Below are 13590 nucleotides of genomic sequence, written 5' to 3' on the forward strand. Positions count from 1 at the left end.
CTTTACAGTTTTAATCAATTTGCAAAATAACCTCTTAATTTACATGGATTTTCATTTGACCTAAAATTTTCAATTAACCTTTAATACATAAATGTACAATATATCACTTGTATAACATTTAGTGAGGTTTTTCTAAGAATTGCAAAGTACATTCATCAAAGTGAGAATCTCTACCTGACACAAATAAATAATTGCCACAATTATTAACTTTTTACAAATATCCTTAAAGTCTAATTAACTATTTGTAAAAAGTTTGCTGTCTTTCATGAATCATAATATTATTGAAATTAACTAGTGCTTAATTGTTTGTAAAGAATATTTATATTTAAAGAGTAAAGAAAGGGAGATAACAACATACAGAAAAAAAATCTGCTAAGACTATTTCTCTAATTATGTCATAATATTAAATCCTTTATGAATCATTTACTGCTGGGAATTGAGTTAAGGTGGTACCTAACACTACAGGGAGATAACTCTGTAAAGTCAGCTAAATGTTTCAAAAATGTTGTGTTGTAAAGGGAATATTTATAAGCTTCTCAGTAATAAAAATTGGTGTTTGTGAAACTGCTATATAACCTGTGTAATTTTTCTGATAAAATGGTTGGTGCAAAATTTTTGAAATTTTTATATTGGGTCAAAGTAAATATTGGGTAAAAATTTTATGAAGGCTAAACGAGCCAAATTAATTTTAGTTAAAGTGTTAGGCACCACCTTAATTTTATTTTATTTTCATTTACAGTAAGACACACAAACTGATAATAGTTGAGGACCGATTTATAACTTACATCTTTCGAAACTCGTCTGCGGACAATGTCTTCTATTCCAGTAAACGCTCCAGATAATATAAACAGTATGTTGGTAGTATCTATCTGAACAGTTTCTTTGTCTTTTAACCTTTTATTGGATCCTCTATCTTGTGGAATATTAACAACACTACCCTCCAATATTTTAAGGAGACTCTGTTGTACCCCTTCTCCGCCAACATCTCGTACATTTAAACCTGCTGTCTTCCTCAGCTTATCAACTTCATCCAAATACACAATACCTAAAAGGGAAATTTAATCCTTTAGTTTATATACAGTACTGATTTATTTTGATCTTCAGTCAGCTGATATAAGTTTTTTTTTTACTTCAATCTTATTAAAATAAGTTCTCATCACTTGCTCCTCGATTTTTTATATGTCGCCGTGCACACAGCGACATATAAAAAATCAAGGAGCAAGTGATGAGAACTTATTTTAATAAGATTGCCTTTTACTAGTGCATAATTTAAACACATTTAAAGGTAGTTATTGACAAAACATAAATATTGCTGTTGCATGAGATTCACATGCATGGTACCAAGGGAAGGCTGTTTTGAAATTGGTTCCACCTATTGTGGCAAATTAATTTCATTTATTGTTTCACTGTACTTTACACTCATTACTATGTATGTTGAAATTGCCTTCAACAGTTCCCATGTATACTTTATTGAATAGCCTGTACAATTCATCAGATGTGAAGGATTTAAAAAGAGCAGAAAAACATATTTTAATCCTGTAACATGTTTGTGAAGATGCAAGAGCAGAAAAATATACTTTATTCCTGTAACATGTTTGTGAAGTTGTCAAAACATAAAAAAAGAAGAGTTGGTACGACTGCCAATGAGATAACTCTCCACAAGAGACCAAAATGACACAGAAATTAACAACTAAAGGTCACCGTATGGCCTTCAACAATAAGCAAAGCCAAAGTCTACAATATTGTCAGGGCTTGCCATGTCTAATCAATATTCAATGTAATAAAAATATATGAACCAGTGTAATATCATTTTCTTCTTATAGACAAATGTATGAATGTATATGTATAAGTTCAAACAACAGCTTCATGTGAACTCAATCTCAATTTTGTCATACTGCATTTTGGAATTGTAATAATATGGTGATGTTTCTTCAATTTTTTCAAAGTTACAACCATATCAGAAGTAATTAAACATAGGGCGTATTGTATACCTTTGCACTAAAGATCCCAGATCAATCCCCTGTGGTATACAGTAAGTTCTAAAGGTAAAGCATGAAGTTGTTTACAGATACTTTAGACCTGTTAATGTTTTAGACCTTGCAAAAAGTGATGTTTCTGCTCCTTGCCATATAAATGTCAATTATCAAAAGGGAGACAACACTTACCTGTTTGACATTTTTGTACATCTTGTCCAGCATTATGATACAACAACTCTATCACAGATTCTACATCCTCACCGACATACCCAGCTGATGTCAGATTGGTACAGTCCCATTTAGCAAACGGAAGATTCAAACATTTAGCTAGCGTTTCTACTTGAAGTGTTTTACCTAAAATAACAAAATATTTTACAACTTGTTATAGAATTACTAATCAAAGAATTCAAATAGAGAAACATTTTCAACAAGTGACCAAACATCACATTAATTCAAGAATGCCATAGTGCATGAGTTAATTATCAGTGTTGTTCGGTCACTCGTTGAATATTTTTCTCTATCCTGATCTGTGTACCATAGATATAAATAAATGCAATTAGTTACACAGTGGGCAAATATTTAAGGACTATATAACATAGACCTACTTAAAAAAACGTTTTTTCATTGCTTGATATAAAAACGTTTTTTCATTGCTTGATATATATATCAAGCAATGAAAAAACGTTTTTTTAAGTAGGTCTATGTTATATAGATCTAGAGAGATAATTCCAATTGACTTAATAAAAAATTGCACTGAAATTTATAAGGACAATATCAGCCAATCAAATTGCAGGAAATTACTCATAATCAGGATGAAAAAACATTGTTATTGTAATATTCAATATTCAATGTGTAAGGAAAATATATCAATTTAACTTAATAAAAAAAAGTAAATAAATTAGTCCATATTACTTACCTGTTCCTGTTGGACCTATCAGGAACATATTACTCTTTCTAATGAAGGTTTCTACTTCTTTATTTGTTTCTATGATATCTATCTTAGGGTATGGTTGTTGTTGCTGTGGGGTGGTTCCAAGACCAAGAGGACTTGTCTGAAGAGCTTCTGTAAGAAACAATTATTCAATAATGATATAAACATTACCGTAACTGTACAATATTTACCAGCAAAGAATTCATCTCAGTGGAAATACTTCTTTATGTCAGTGTGTGTCTATGGAATAAAATTGAGAATGGAAATGGGGAATGTGTCAACGAGACAACAACCCAACCAAATAAAAAAACAACAGCAGAAGGTCACCAACAGGTCTTCAATGTAGCGAGAAATTCTCGCACGCGGAGGCGTCCTTCAGCTGGCCCCTCAACAAATATATTCTAGTTCAGTGATAATGAACGCCATACTAATTTCTAAATTGTACACAAGAAACTAAAATTAAAATAATACAAGACTAACAAAGGCCAGAGGCTCCTGACTTGGGACAGGCGCAAAAATGCGGCGGGGTTAAACATGTTTGTGAGATCTCAACCCTCCCCCTATACCTCCAACCAATGTAGAAAAGTAAAAGCATAACAATACGCATTTTAAAATTCATTTCAAGAGAAGTCCGAGTCCGATGTCAGAAGATGTAACCAAAGAAAATAAACAAAATGACAATAATACATAAATAACAACAGACTACTAGCAGTTAACTGACATGCCAGCTCCAGACTTCAATTAAACTGACTGAAAGATTATGATTTCATCATATGAACATCAGGCACAATCCTTCCTGTTAGGGGTTTAGTATCATACCATCATAACATATATGAGAAGAACATAACCCGTGTCATGCCAACAACTGTTTTTAGAATAAATGTGTTTAGTTCCGACGCAAAGACCTTATCAGTGACTCAATATTAACGCCAAAATATGCAATCTTTAATGACTTGACAACAGTATCGTAATTATATCACTTCTTAATAAGTCTATTCAAAGGTTTTGTTAGTTTATGAGGTGAATACTGACACCTTTGTGCTTTATAAAGAATATTTCCATAAAAAATTGGATGTGAAATACCTGAACGTATAAGAAGTCTGCATGTTGAGCTATATTTACGAATGATGTCTTTATACCGATGATAAAATTTAGTAAATGTTTTGACTAGTTTGTGATATCGAAAACCCTGGTGTAATAATTTTTCAGTAATACATAAATTTCTCTCGTTAAAATCTAAAACATTGTTGCATACAGGAGCGAATCGTACAAGTTGAGATATATAAACACCGTAAGATGGTGACAAGGGAACGTCACCATCTAAAAACGGATAATTAACGATAGGAAATGAAAAATCATCCCTTTTATCATAAATTTTAGTATTTAGCTTTCCGTTAGTGATATAGATATCAAGACCGAGGGTCATTGTTAGTATTAGCTTTATTTAAAGTAATTTCACCAGGATAAATTTCATTTATATACATACTGAAGTCGTCATTATTGAGAGCCAAAATATCATCCAAATATCTAAAAGTATTATTAAATTTGTTTATCAGATGTTGTTTTGATGGGTCTTTGCTTATTTTTGTCATAAATTGTAACTCATAACAATACAAAAAGAGGTCCGCAATAAGTGGTGCACAGTTAGTCCCCATTGGAATTCCGATAATCTGACGATATACGGAATCCCCAAAGCGAACAAAAATGTTATCTAGTAAAAATTCAAGGGCATATATAGTATCAAAGCATGTCCAATTAACATAGTTTTTTTGTTTATTGCTACTAAAAAATGACCTAAAAGAGTTTGAACATATATATTCACATTCTGATTTTTTGAATGCCCATTTAATTAGGTGTGTGATTTTTTTCTTAATGAGAATGTGAGGCAATGTGGTATACAGGGTAGAAAGCTCAATCATTTTCTGTAGTTTGATTAATTCAAAAGAGACACTGAAAATATTGTAATTCATAAGCTTTTGATTACTTGAAATTCCTGCTTACAAAGATGTAAACAGGACCTGATTTTTTACATATTTTAATTATTCTGTGTTAGGAACACACACAGTCACAAGGCTCCTCAAAAATCAAAATACGGTGTTTGATTGACATATAACTCTGGCTATAAGTTATCTTTACACAACATAGACCCAAAAATTAATCTTTCTTTTAAGTTGTCATACAAAAAATATAGATTTTTTTTACTTTCTTATATAATACAACGTCATGCAACCAACCAGCTCAATATAAAATGTATGTAAGCAACCAAAAAAAAACAGTTGTTCATGTATGTGTAATTCTGCATTTGTAAAAAACAGATGAATGGACATTGCCAATTATACCAAATACATTTGCAGCAATGACAAATAAATTAAACTCCTGTGTTAAAATCATGGCATGATTATTAGCTACAGTGAACTCCCATCTGAAATGTTATTTAAAAGTTCTAATGTATCAGAAACATTGTAAACGCCTGCAAAGAAAAATAAATATCAGAATACATACTGAATATCATAAAACAATGTGCATGATGATTGAGAAAGTTAGAACAATTTTTATGATGTAAAAGAAGAGAGAAAGATAGAAAGAAATAAGGAGAAATGTTCATACTTTTACCATAACCCTCATGTCTGTTGGTGAGCTTAGAGGAAGTGGTTGTTGTCCCTGGTACCAGAATCAATGAGTCTGTATGAGAAGACATCAGAAAGAACGTAAAGATGGTATCAAGATCAGAAAAGACACAAAGTGTGAAGAAAAATGTAAATAATGAAGAAGAAAGGATAAAATATGGTAAGAGATTTAAGAAAGTTGAATAAATCAGATATTACTGGAAAGAAATTGTGAAACACTGAAAATGTTTTCTACAACAATTTATTTAATTAGTGGTGAAAATTTTTAAGATGATAAAATATAGAGTAAAATTTTCAGTTGTATAACGATTATATTCTCAATTCAGTCTCAATTGCTTCAATAAAACTTATCTGCAAGTTTTGATTTCAAGATTCAAGATTCAAGATTCAAAGTCTTATTTAGAGTCGATATTCAATAAACTACATAAACGCAAGCTCTAGTGAGCTTTTCAAATCAACTTGATTTAAATATAATGACTTCCTTCTCATTCAATAACTTTTCAAGTAGGACTTAAAGCAGGGGCAATGATCAATGGTCATGTATTTGGCCATTATATCTATCTATGAACATGCTATTTATATTTTTCTGTACAATCTGCCATATATTCATAAGTATATATACAGATTCAAGTTTTATAAAGTGAACAAGATATAAAACTATGCTATGAAATTTAAGATTGCTGCACTATCAAAGAAAGAAATTTGAGAAACAATGTCTTAGAGAAAATTACATAAGTATACAGTAAAGAAAGTGGAAAAATGTGTATCTTCATTGCTACACTATCAAAGAAGAAATTTTTAAACAATGTATAGAAAATAACATAAGTATCCAGTAAAGAAAGTGGAAAAAACATGTATCTTCATAAACTCAATAAAACTACTTATTTTCTTTTTACATTGATGGTGTCCAAGTGTGTGACAGATTAGTTTTAAGAATGACAAATGAAAGTAAATAATAAACCTAGATAATGATAGATAGCCATAACAGAAGTAGAAGTCGTACTCATTTTTTGTGCAAGTAATTTTTTCTCTCGTTTCGATATCTTTTCAAACTTTCCTGTCCCTAGAAATAGAAGAAATGAGTATGATACAGAGAAAAGACAAATAGAAAGATGATAATGAAAAGGCTGAAAAAGATAAGAAAATATGATGAAAAAGAAAATGGTATAATGTGTGGTAATGGTAGAAGCCACAGAAGAAAAGACAGAAAAAGATAGAAAATATTTCATACATATAGTATGATATACCATGTATACTCACTCAGTACATGTACAAATCAATAAACTCTAGCATAGACAAGACAGAAAGGAGATAATTACATCTTGTTAAAGAGAATACAAAGAGTCTGTATCCCTCAACTGAACAGCACAACAAATTAAAAGGAAAAGTATTGCCACAATTTCATAATAATTAGAATGAATACTCATCGAAATGAGAACAACAAGAATGTTACCATTGAAATTTTATAATATCATTCAATGACAAAAAGGAAAGAAACTTTTCCAATATTTAAAAAAAAATATTTCAGAGCTGAATGTCTAGAAAGTTTTACAACATTAATTGGCAGTATAGATTTCAACAGGACATGAAGAATGTAGAAGAGAGGAACTACATTTTGTAATATCAAACCCTTGTTATTGTGTGTCAAATATTAATCATGATAACATCGATGTTACTTATGATCTGATTTGCTACAGACCTTCTAAAATTCAAACTGACCATTATTCCGTGCGTTCATCGTGTATCGTGCGTGTTGCGTGCGTGCATCGTGCGTGTATCGTGCGTGTACCAATCGTGCGTTCATCATTCATCGTTCCGTGTATTTTCCGTGTAGCGTGCGTGCATCGTGTATTCTTAATCGTGTATCGTGCGTGTATCGTGCGTGTATCGTGCGCTCATCAATCATTCATTCTCAACCGTGTATCGTGCGTGTATCGTGCGTTCATCAATCATTCATTCTTAACCGTGTATAGTGCGTTCGTCAATCGTGTATAATTGTGTATATCAGATAATGTGCATTTGTCAAACGTTCATCTCTAATTGTGTAACGTTCATACATTGCGGTTTTTATATGATAGTCGGTTAAAGACCTCACCAAAGCTTATATTTCGCACGGTTAAAGTATTATATATTTGTTCCGACTTTAAATAAAACTTACAGTCATACCTGAGACTACTATAACTATGTGTTATAGTAGTCTCAGGTCATACTTACTTTCTTGTGAACACTAATTAACATCATCGTACATAACGTTCATACAGATTCATGACTTTTTGTGTAAATATTTTATCATCTGTAAATATTTCGAGGTTATTCAGTGAATCTTGGCTGGGACTACACATTTTGATAAAGTGATATATGTTTTACGTACAAACAATAACATGGTATTGACATTTCTACGACAGAAGAGTTAAAATTGTAATTTCTATTCCACTGAGCGAAATGGACTTAAAAATATACTGTTGGCCAACTGTTATTTGATAAAAAAAATTCTGTCAATTAAAAACAAAAGTGCTTTTGCAAAATTTAGATGCGGGGTAGCTCTACTAAAAAAATGAAACTGGAAAGTATGAAAGAAAAGAAGTCCACGAGATGACATGTGTTGTAGCGCTAGCTCTACTATTGAAGATGAACTTCATGTCATTATAAAATGCCCATTATATGTTAAAAAAGACAAATGTTATACATTTTAATGAACATTTTAACCTATCATTATCAGATGGCGAAAGTTTTATATTTTTATTTAATAACGGCAATGTTGCTGGTTTAGTCAAAAACACCAACAATATTTTATTTAAAAGAAACTATACAAATCCTTGGTTGAACCATATGCTAGATTATAATTCTTCGCTTATTTGGCCAATTCATATGCTTCTAAGATATTTTCAAATATTTGAGTTGAAATTGATAAATCCATATTATAAATATTTTGTCTTAGTTTCTGATGGTCACGTGCACGTAATGCGGTACGTCTAAACACTGCTAAGGACTCCTTAGTGCACTAAGGACTATACAATGCCACTAAGGACTAGAAGGAGTGTTGTTATGTGTATTATTTTTACATATTATGTTAGAGATTGATATTTAATGCATAAATTACAAATTTTAAAGAAAAATAATCATAAATAAACAAGATATTCAACATCATTTAGGCACGTGCCCGTTTTTCTTTGATATGCCGAAAATCAATGAACCGTTTGACACGTGCCATACGACATAACGACTGATTAAACAATCATAATCTTTTTATTTTAAGTAATAAACGATTGTATCGAAAATTTATGCTTAATATTTATAATTAAATGTATTGTTCTTATTAAAATTAATTAAAAGAGCAAATAATTTTGTTTTTGTTTTACTTCTTTCCCGACAAAGTTATTTGCCACAACGGTGCACGACTGGCACGACTTTGATTACAACTAAATGACTAATAAGTTAGAGTGTGGTCAGCTTGTTATGCAAGAGATACGAAGACAAAAGGAATAGATATATTTATAAGTGTTTTGTTTTTTTATTTTAATTTTGACAAAGATGCGTGCATATACAAATGGTTTCACTAAAAAATTACGATGGAATTGAGAAAAAAAATCATGTGGCTTCATCGGGGTTTTCAAATAGTTTGATATCTGTTTACAAAGGCTTCACACGGTAGTTTTTTGTTTGTATATGTTCCACATTTATTTTTTTCTAAAAGTAAAAGAAGTTGACACAAGAATGTGTCCCAAGTACACGGATGCCCCACTCGCATTTTCATTTTCTATGTTCAATGGACCGTGAAATTGGGGTAAAAACTTTTCTAATTTGGCATTAAAATTAGAAAGATAACATCAAAGGAAACATGTTTACTAAATTTCAAGTGGATTGGACTTGAACTTCATCAAAAACTACCTTGACCAAAATCTTTAACCTGATGCGGAACGAACGGACAGACGAACGAACAAACGGACCCACAGACTAGCAAACATAATTCCCCTCTACTATTGTAGTTGGGCCAGGAACATATATATTGTTAGATATACTGTTCCCAGGTGGGGCATACAAAATAATAAAAATGTTTTACATATTGTACGAAATAATTGATGAAATAATGACCATGTGGTATCGTGTGTGCTTTACTCACTGTTGAAAGCCCGAAATATATTGCTCAAACAGGTCATATATCAAGTTAGCGTGGTTGCATGAAGTATAAAAATGCATAAAATTTTAATGTGCGTATTGTTATCGTTTACTTTTCTACATTGGCTAGAGGTATAGGGGGAGGGTTGAGATCTCACAAACATGTTTTACCCCGCCGCATTTTTGCGCCTGTCCCAAGTCAGGAGCCTCTGGCCTTTGTTAGTCTTGTATTATTTTAATTTTAGTTTCTTGTGTACAATTTGGAAATTAGTATGGCGTTCATTATCACTGAACTAGTATATATTTGTTTAGGGGCCAGCTGAAGGACGCCTCCGGGTGCGGGAATTTCTTGCTACATTGAAGACCTTCTGCTGTTGTTTTTTTCTATGGTCGGGTTGTTGTCTCTTTGACACATTCCCCATTTCCATTCTCAATTTTATTCTCTTATTGGTTTCGTTTTGACAAGTAATACATTGCTTATTGTCTTCATATATGAAAATAAATTTTGAATAGTGCACCACAAGAAACAAACTAAAGTGTTCCAGCTCTATACCAGTCTATAATCTTCAAACACATGTCCGTCGCCGCCTGTCATCACATTCAAGCACCCTTTCAAGAAATAATATTACAATATAGAGATACTTGTACAATACACAGTTCCATTATAGATATTGTGTCCGACCACATGAAAAATAAAATTGGTTCCAACGACAAAAAACGCTACGAAGTATTAGATTATTCAATTTTCGGTTCTACCGGACTTATCACAGCCAAAGATCAAGATGAGTTTAATGAAAAAGCAACAAACAATATATGTATAAATGTGAAATAAATATTTAAAAGATATATATTTCAGTCACTTATTAATATGAACATCAAATATAAATCTGACATTAGATATATTGCTCTTGTGACAAATTTATTATTTACAAGAAATATACACTTGAGAAAATACTACTTCATTCTGATTTTTTTTTATAAAATTTCAACAGCAATTCATTTATCCCACTTTACCAAACTTGTCGATTAAACAAAATAGATAGCAGGATTCCCGTGTAATCAGTTATATAATTTGACACGTGTCAAACGGTTCATTGATTTTCGGCACATCAAAGACAAACAGGCACGTGTCTAAAATATGTTGAATATCTCGTTTATTTATGATTTTTTTTCTATAAAATTTGAAATTTATGCATAAAATAACAATTTCTTCCATAATATGAAAAGAAATTACATGTAACAGCACCCCATCTAGTCCTTAGTGGCATGTAATCAGTCCTTAGTGCACTAAGGACTCCTTAGCAGTGTTTAGACGCACCCCACGTAATGTTGTTCCATTGAGAAAATACTATATACAAGATTGTCGGGTAAATGTGGATTGCGGATTAAAATGTTAAATGTCAAACTTGAATTAACAAATTAAACTGAGGTGAATTAACACGTATATGTATATCCTCTTCAAAAGTGTTTGAAATCTCTGTTCTGAATTTCATTTAAACTAAGCTAAATATGTTTTGTGGAAAATTGAATAAAAATAAAAATTATATGAAGACATTAATTTTTTTTTAAGTAAACAAATATAAGATCAGGCAAATATATCATGTATCATTATATTCCTTAAGAAGGATTTTAAATTGAGGAACTTTTAAAACTTGTAATTAAATTTACAAGTTAAGATATAATCTTGGTTTTTTTATAAAATAGTTTAAAACATGGTATTATCATAACAAGTCTTTATTTGAATGAAATAAATATGGAACACTTTCACGGATTCATTTTTCATTGTGTTCATGGTTGCCTATCAATAAAACCGTTTAAATGTATGTCTAAAAGATTAGTATCCGAAAAAATAATTCACAATAGTATGTTGCTAAATAGGTTGGTCCCCTCCGTAAAACATTCAGTAAGCCTTCGGAATATACAAATATTAAGGTATTGTCAAGAATTTCAATAACGGCCGGGAAACAGACTACATGTAGCTGTTAACCTTCTATGATTATTAAAAAATGACGGGTGGTTTTTTTAAGAACGTCTAAACACTGCTAAGAAGTCCTTAGTGCACTAAGGCATTGACTATGCTACTAAGGACTAGAAGGAGTGCTGTTATATGTATTATTTTGATATATTATGTTAGGGAATACTATTTAATGCATACATTTCAAATTTTACAGAAAAATATTCGTAAATAAACGAAATATTCAACATTATTTAGACACGTGCCGGTTTTTCTTTGATATGCCGAAAATCAATGAACCGATTGACACGTGCCAAATAACGTAGCAACTGATTAAACAATCACGATCTTTTAATTTTAAGTTATTTAAAACAATTGTATCGAAAATATTAATATTTATAATTTAATGTGTTATTCTGATCAAGTTAAAATGATAAAAGGACAAATAATTTTGCTGTTGTTTTATATCTATCCCAACAAAATTGTTTGCCATATATGCACGACTTTGGTGTGCGCTAACTTATAAGTAAGAGTGTGATCAGCTTGTTAAAATGTTAATGTAAGATATACGAAGACAAAAGGAATATATATATTTATAAATGTTTTGTTTTTATTTTAATTCCGACATAGTATCGTGCATATACAAATGGTTTCAATAAAAAACGTATGTCAGAAGGAAGTCTGATATTTATGTTTTTGTCAAGTCTTCGACTTTACTCGAAGAGGCGAGACTAAGCGATCCTACATTCCGTCGGCTTCGGCGGCGGAGGCGTCTACAAATATTCACTCTGTGCTTAAAGCTTTTGAAATTTTAATAACCGTCTCTAAAACTATCTTGGATTTCTACCAAACTTGGACAGAAGCTAGTTTATGATCATAATATAGTATCAAGAAGTTTTTAACCATTATTAGATTGGTTTTTACCAAACTTGGTAATGAGTTTCTTCCAATGAAAAGATAGTATCAACAGGAATATTTGATTGATATTTTTCCTAATATTTGTCGAGCTTGCGATTAACAGAAAGAATAGGCGAGACACTGGGTTCCGCGGAACTCTTACGATTTTTTTAACAAATTGTCTGTTTAACATATTGTATGAGATAATTTATGAAATAATGACTGTGGTATGTTCATTACTCACTATTGAAGGCCGTGGGGTGACTTATGGTGAAAACTTCTGTGTCATTTTATTTCTTGCGATGAGTTCTCTCATCCCCAATCATACCACATCTTTTTTCTGATTATTAAAACTTCAACATGTACTTTCAAACACTTAAAGAACGATTGTACGATTGTGTATTACTGACCTCGTAACCAGCTTTAACATGTTTATTTGTGGACAAGTATCATTTGCGAATCTATAAAACACGTATTCAAAATGGCGATTAACTGGAAACCACAAAGTACTAGTATTCCAGAATTTGTGAAAACGCTCCACGAACAAGTCAAACGGACGACGGACGACGACGAAGCAATACCATTATACGAACGCAAAATGTGTATGCGGTCTTTTAAATACCGACATTAGATATATTGATCTGTTGACAAATTTATTATTTACATGAACAATTTACAAAAGTACACTTGAGAAAATAATTCTTCGTTCTGATTTTTTTTTTAACAACTATTCATTTATTATATATAAATTACCCAACCTTAATCGATCAACGTTAGCACAACAGATAGGAGGATCCCCGTGTAATCAGACCAGACAGAAGCTAGCAAACAATAAGCCAGCGAACAATAAACGACAGAACCACCATACAAGCATTTATAGTCAACTTAATCAGAAAGGGTTCCCATCATCGGACGGGGAATATGAAGGCTTCCAAGAATGAACAAGTGACATGTCTGACTCTGAACAGTTAGTAAACGGACTACCGACATCGACCGCTTGTTCTTGATATTTTAAAACTGCATGCATATACGTATACTTTTATGATAGTGATGAGCTTTTGTGTCTGACGAAAACTAAATTCCTGCATG

General features: G+C 31.5%; 1 protein-coding gene across 3 annotated transcripts in view; it reads right to left on the bottom strand.

Moving 5' to 3' along the window:
• Positions 1-13590, bottom strand: part of LOC134714862 (ATP-dependent Clp protease ATP-binding subunit ClpX-like) — a 28404-nt gene that overhangs the window by 3862 nt on the left and 10952 nt on the right. Inside the window, exons 6-10 of one of the 3 annotated variants that reach the window (XM_063576511.1) lie at positions 6538-6597; positions 5515-5589; positions 2893-3039; positions 2166-2330; positions 786-1045 (exon numbers count right to left, since the gene is read on the bottom strand). In XM_063576511.1, the coding sequence (XP_063432581.1) occupies positions 786-1045; positions 2166-2330; positions 2893-3039; positions 5515-5589; positions 6538-6597 (707 nt within the window). Of the gene's footprint in view, positions 1-785; positions 1046-2165; positions 2331-2892; positions 3040-5514; positions 5590-6495; positions 6598-13590 lie in introns of all 3 variants that reach the window. The other 2 variants (XM_063576510.1, XM_063576512.1) reach the window with 2 other exon arrangements.

The sequence above is a fragment of the Mytilus trossulus genome, chromosome 4 (assembly GCF_036588685.1).
Source record: "Mytilus trossulus isolate FHL-02 chromosome 4, PNRI_Mtr1.1.1.hap1, whole genome shotgun sequence".
NCBI classification, from domain to species: domain Eukaryota; kingdom Metazoa; phylum Mollusca; class Bivalvia; order Mytilida; family Mytilidae; genus Mytilus; species Mytilus trossulus.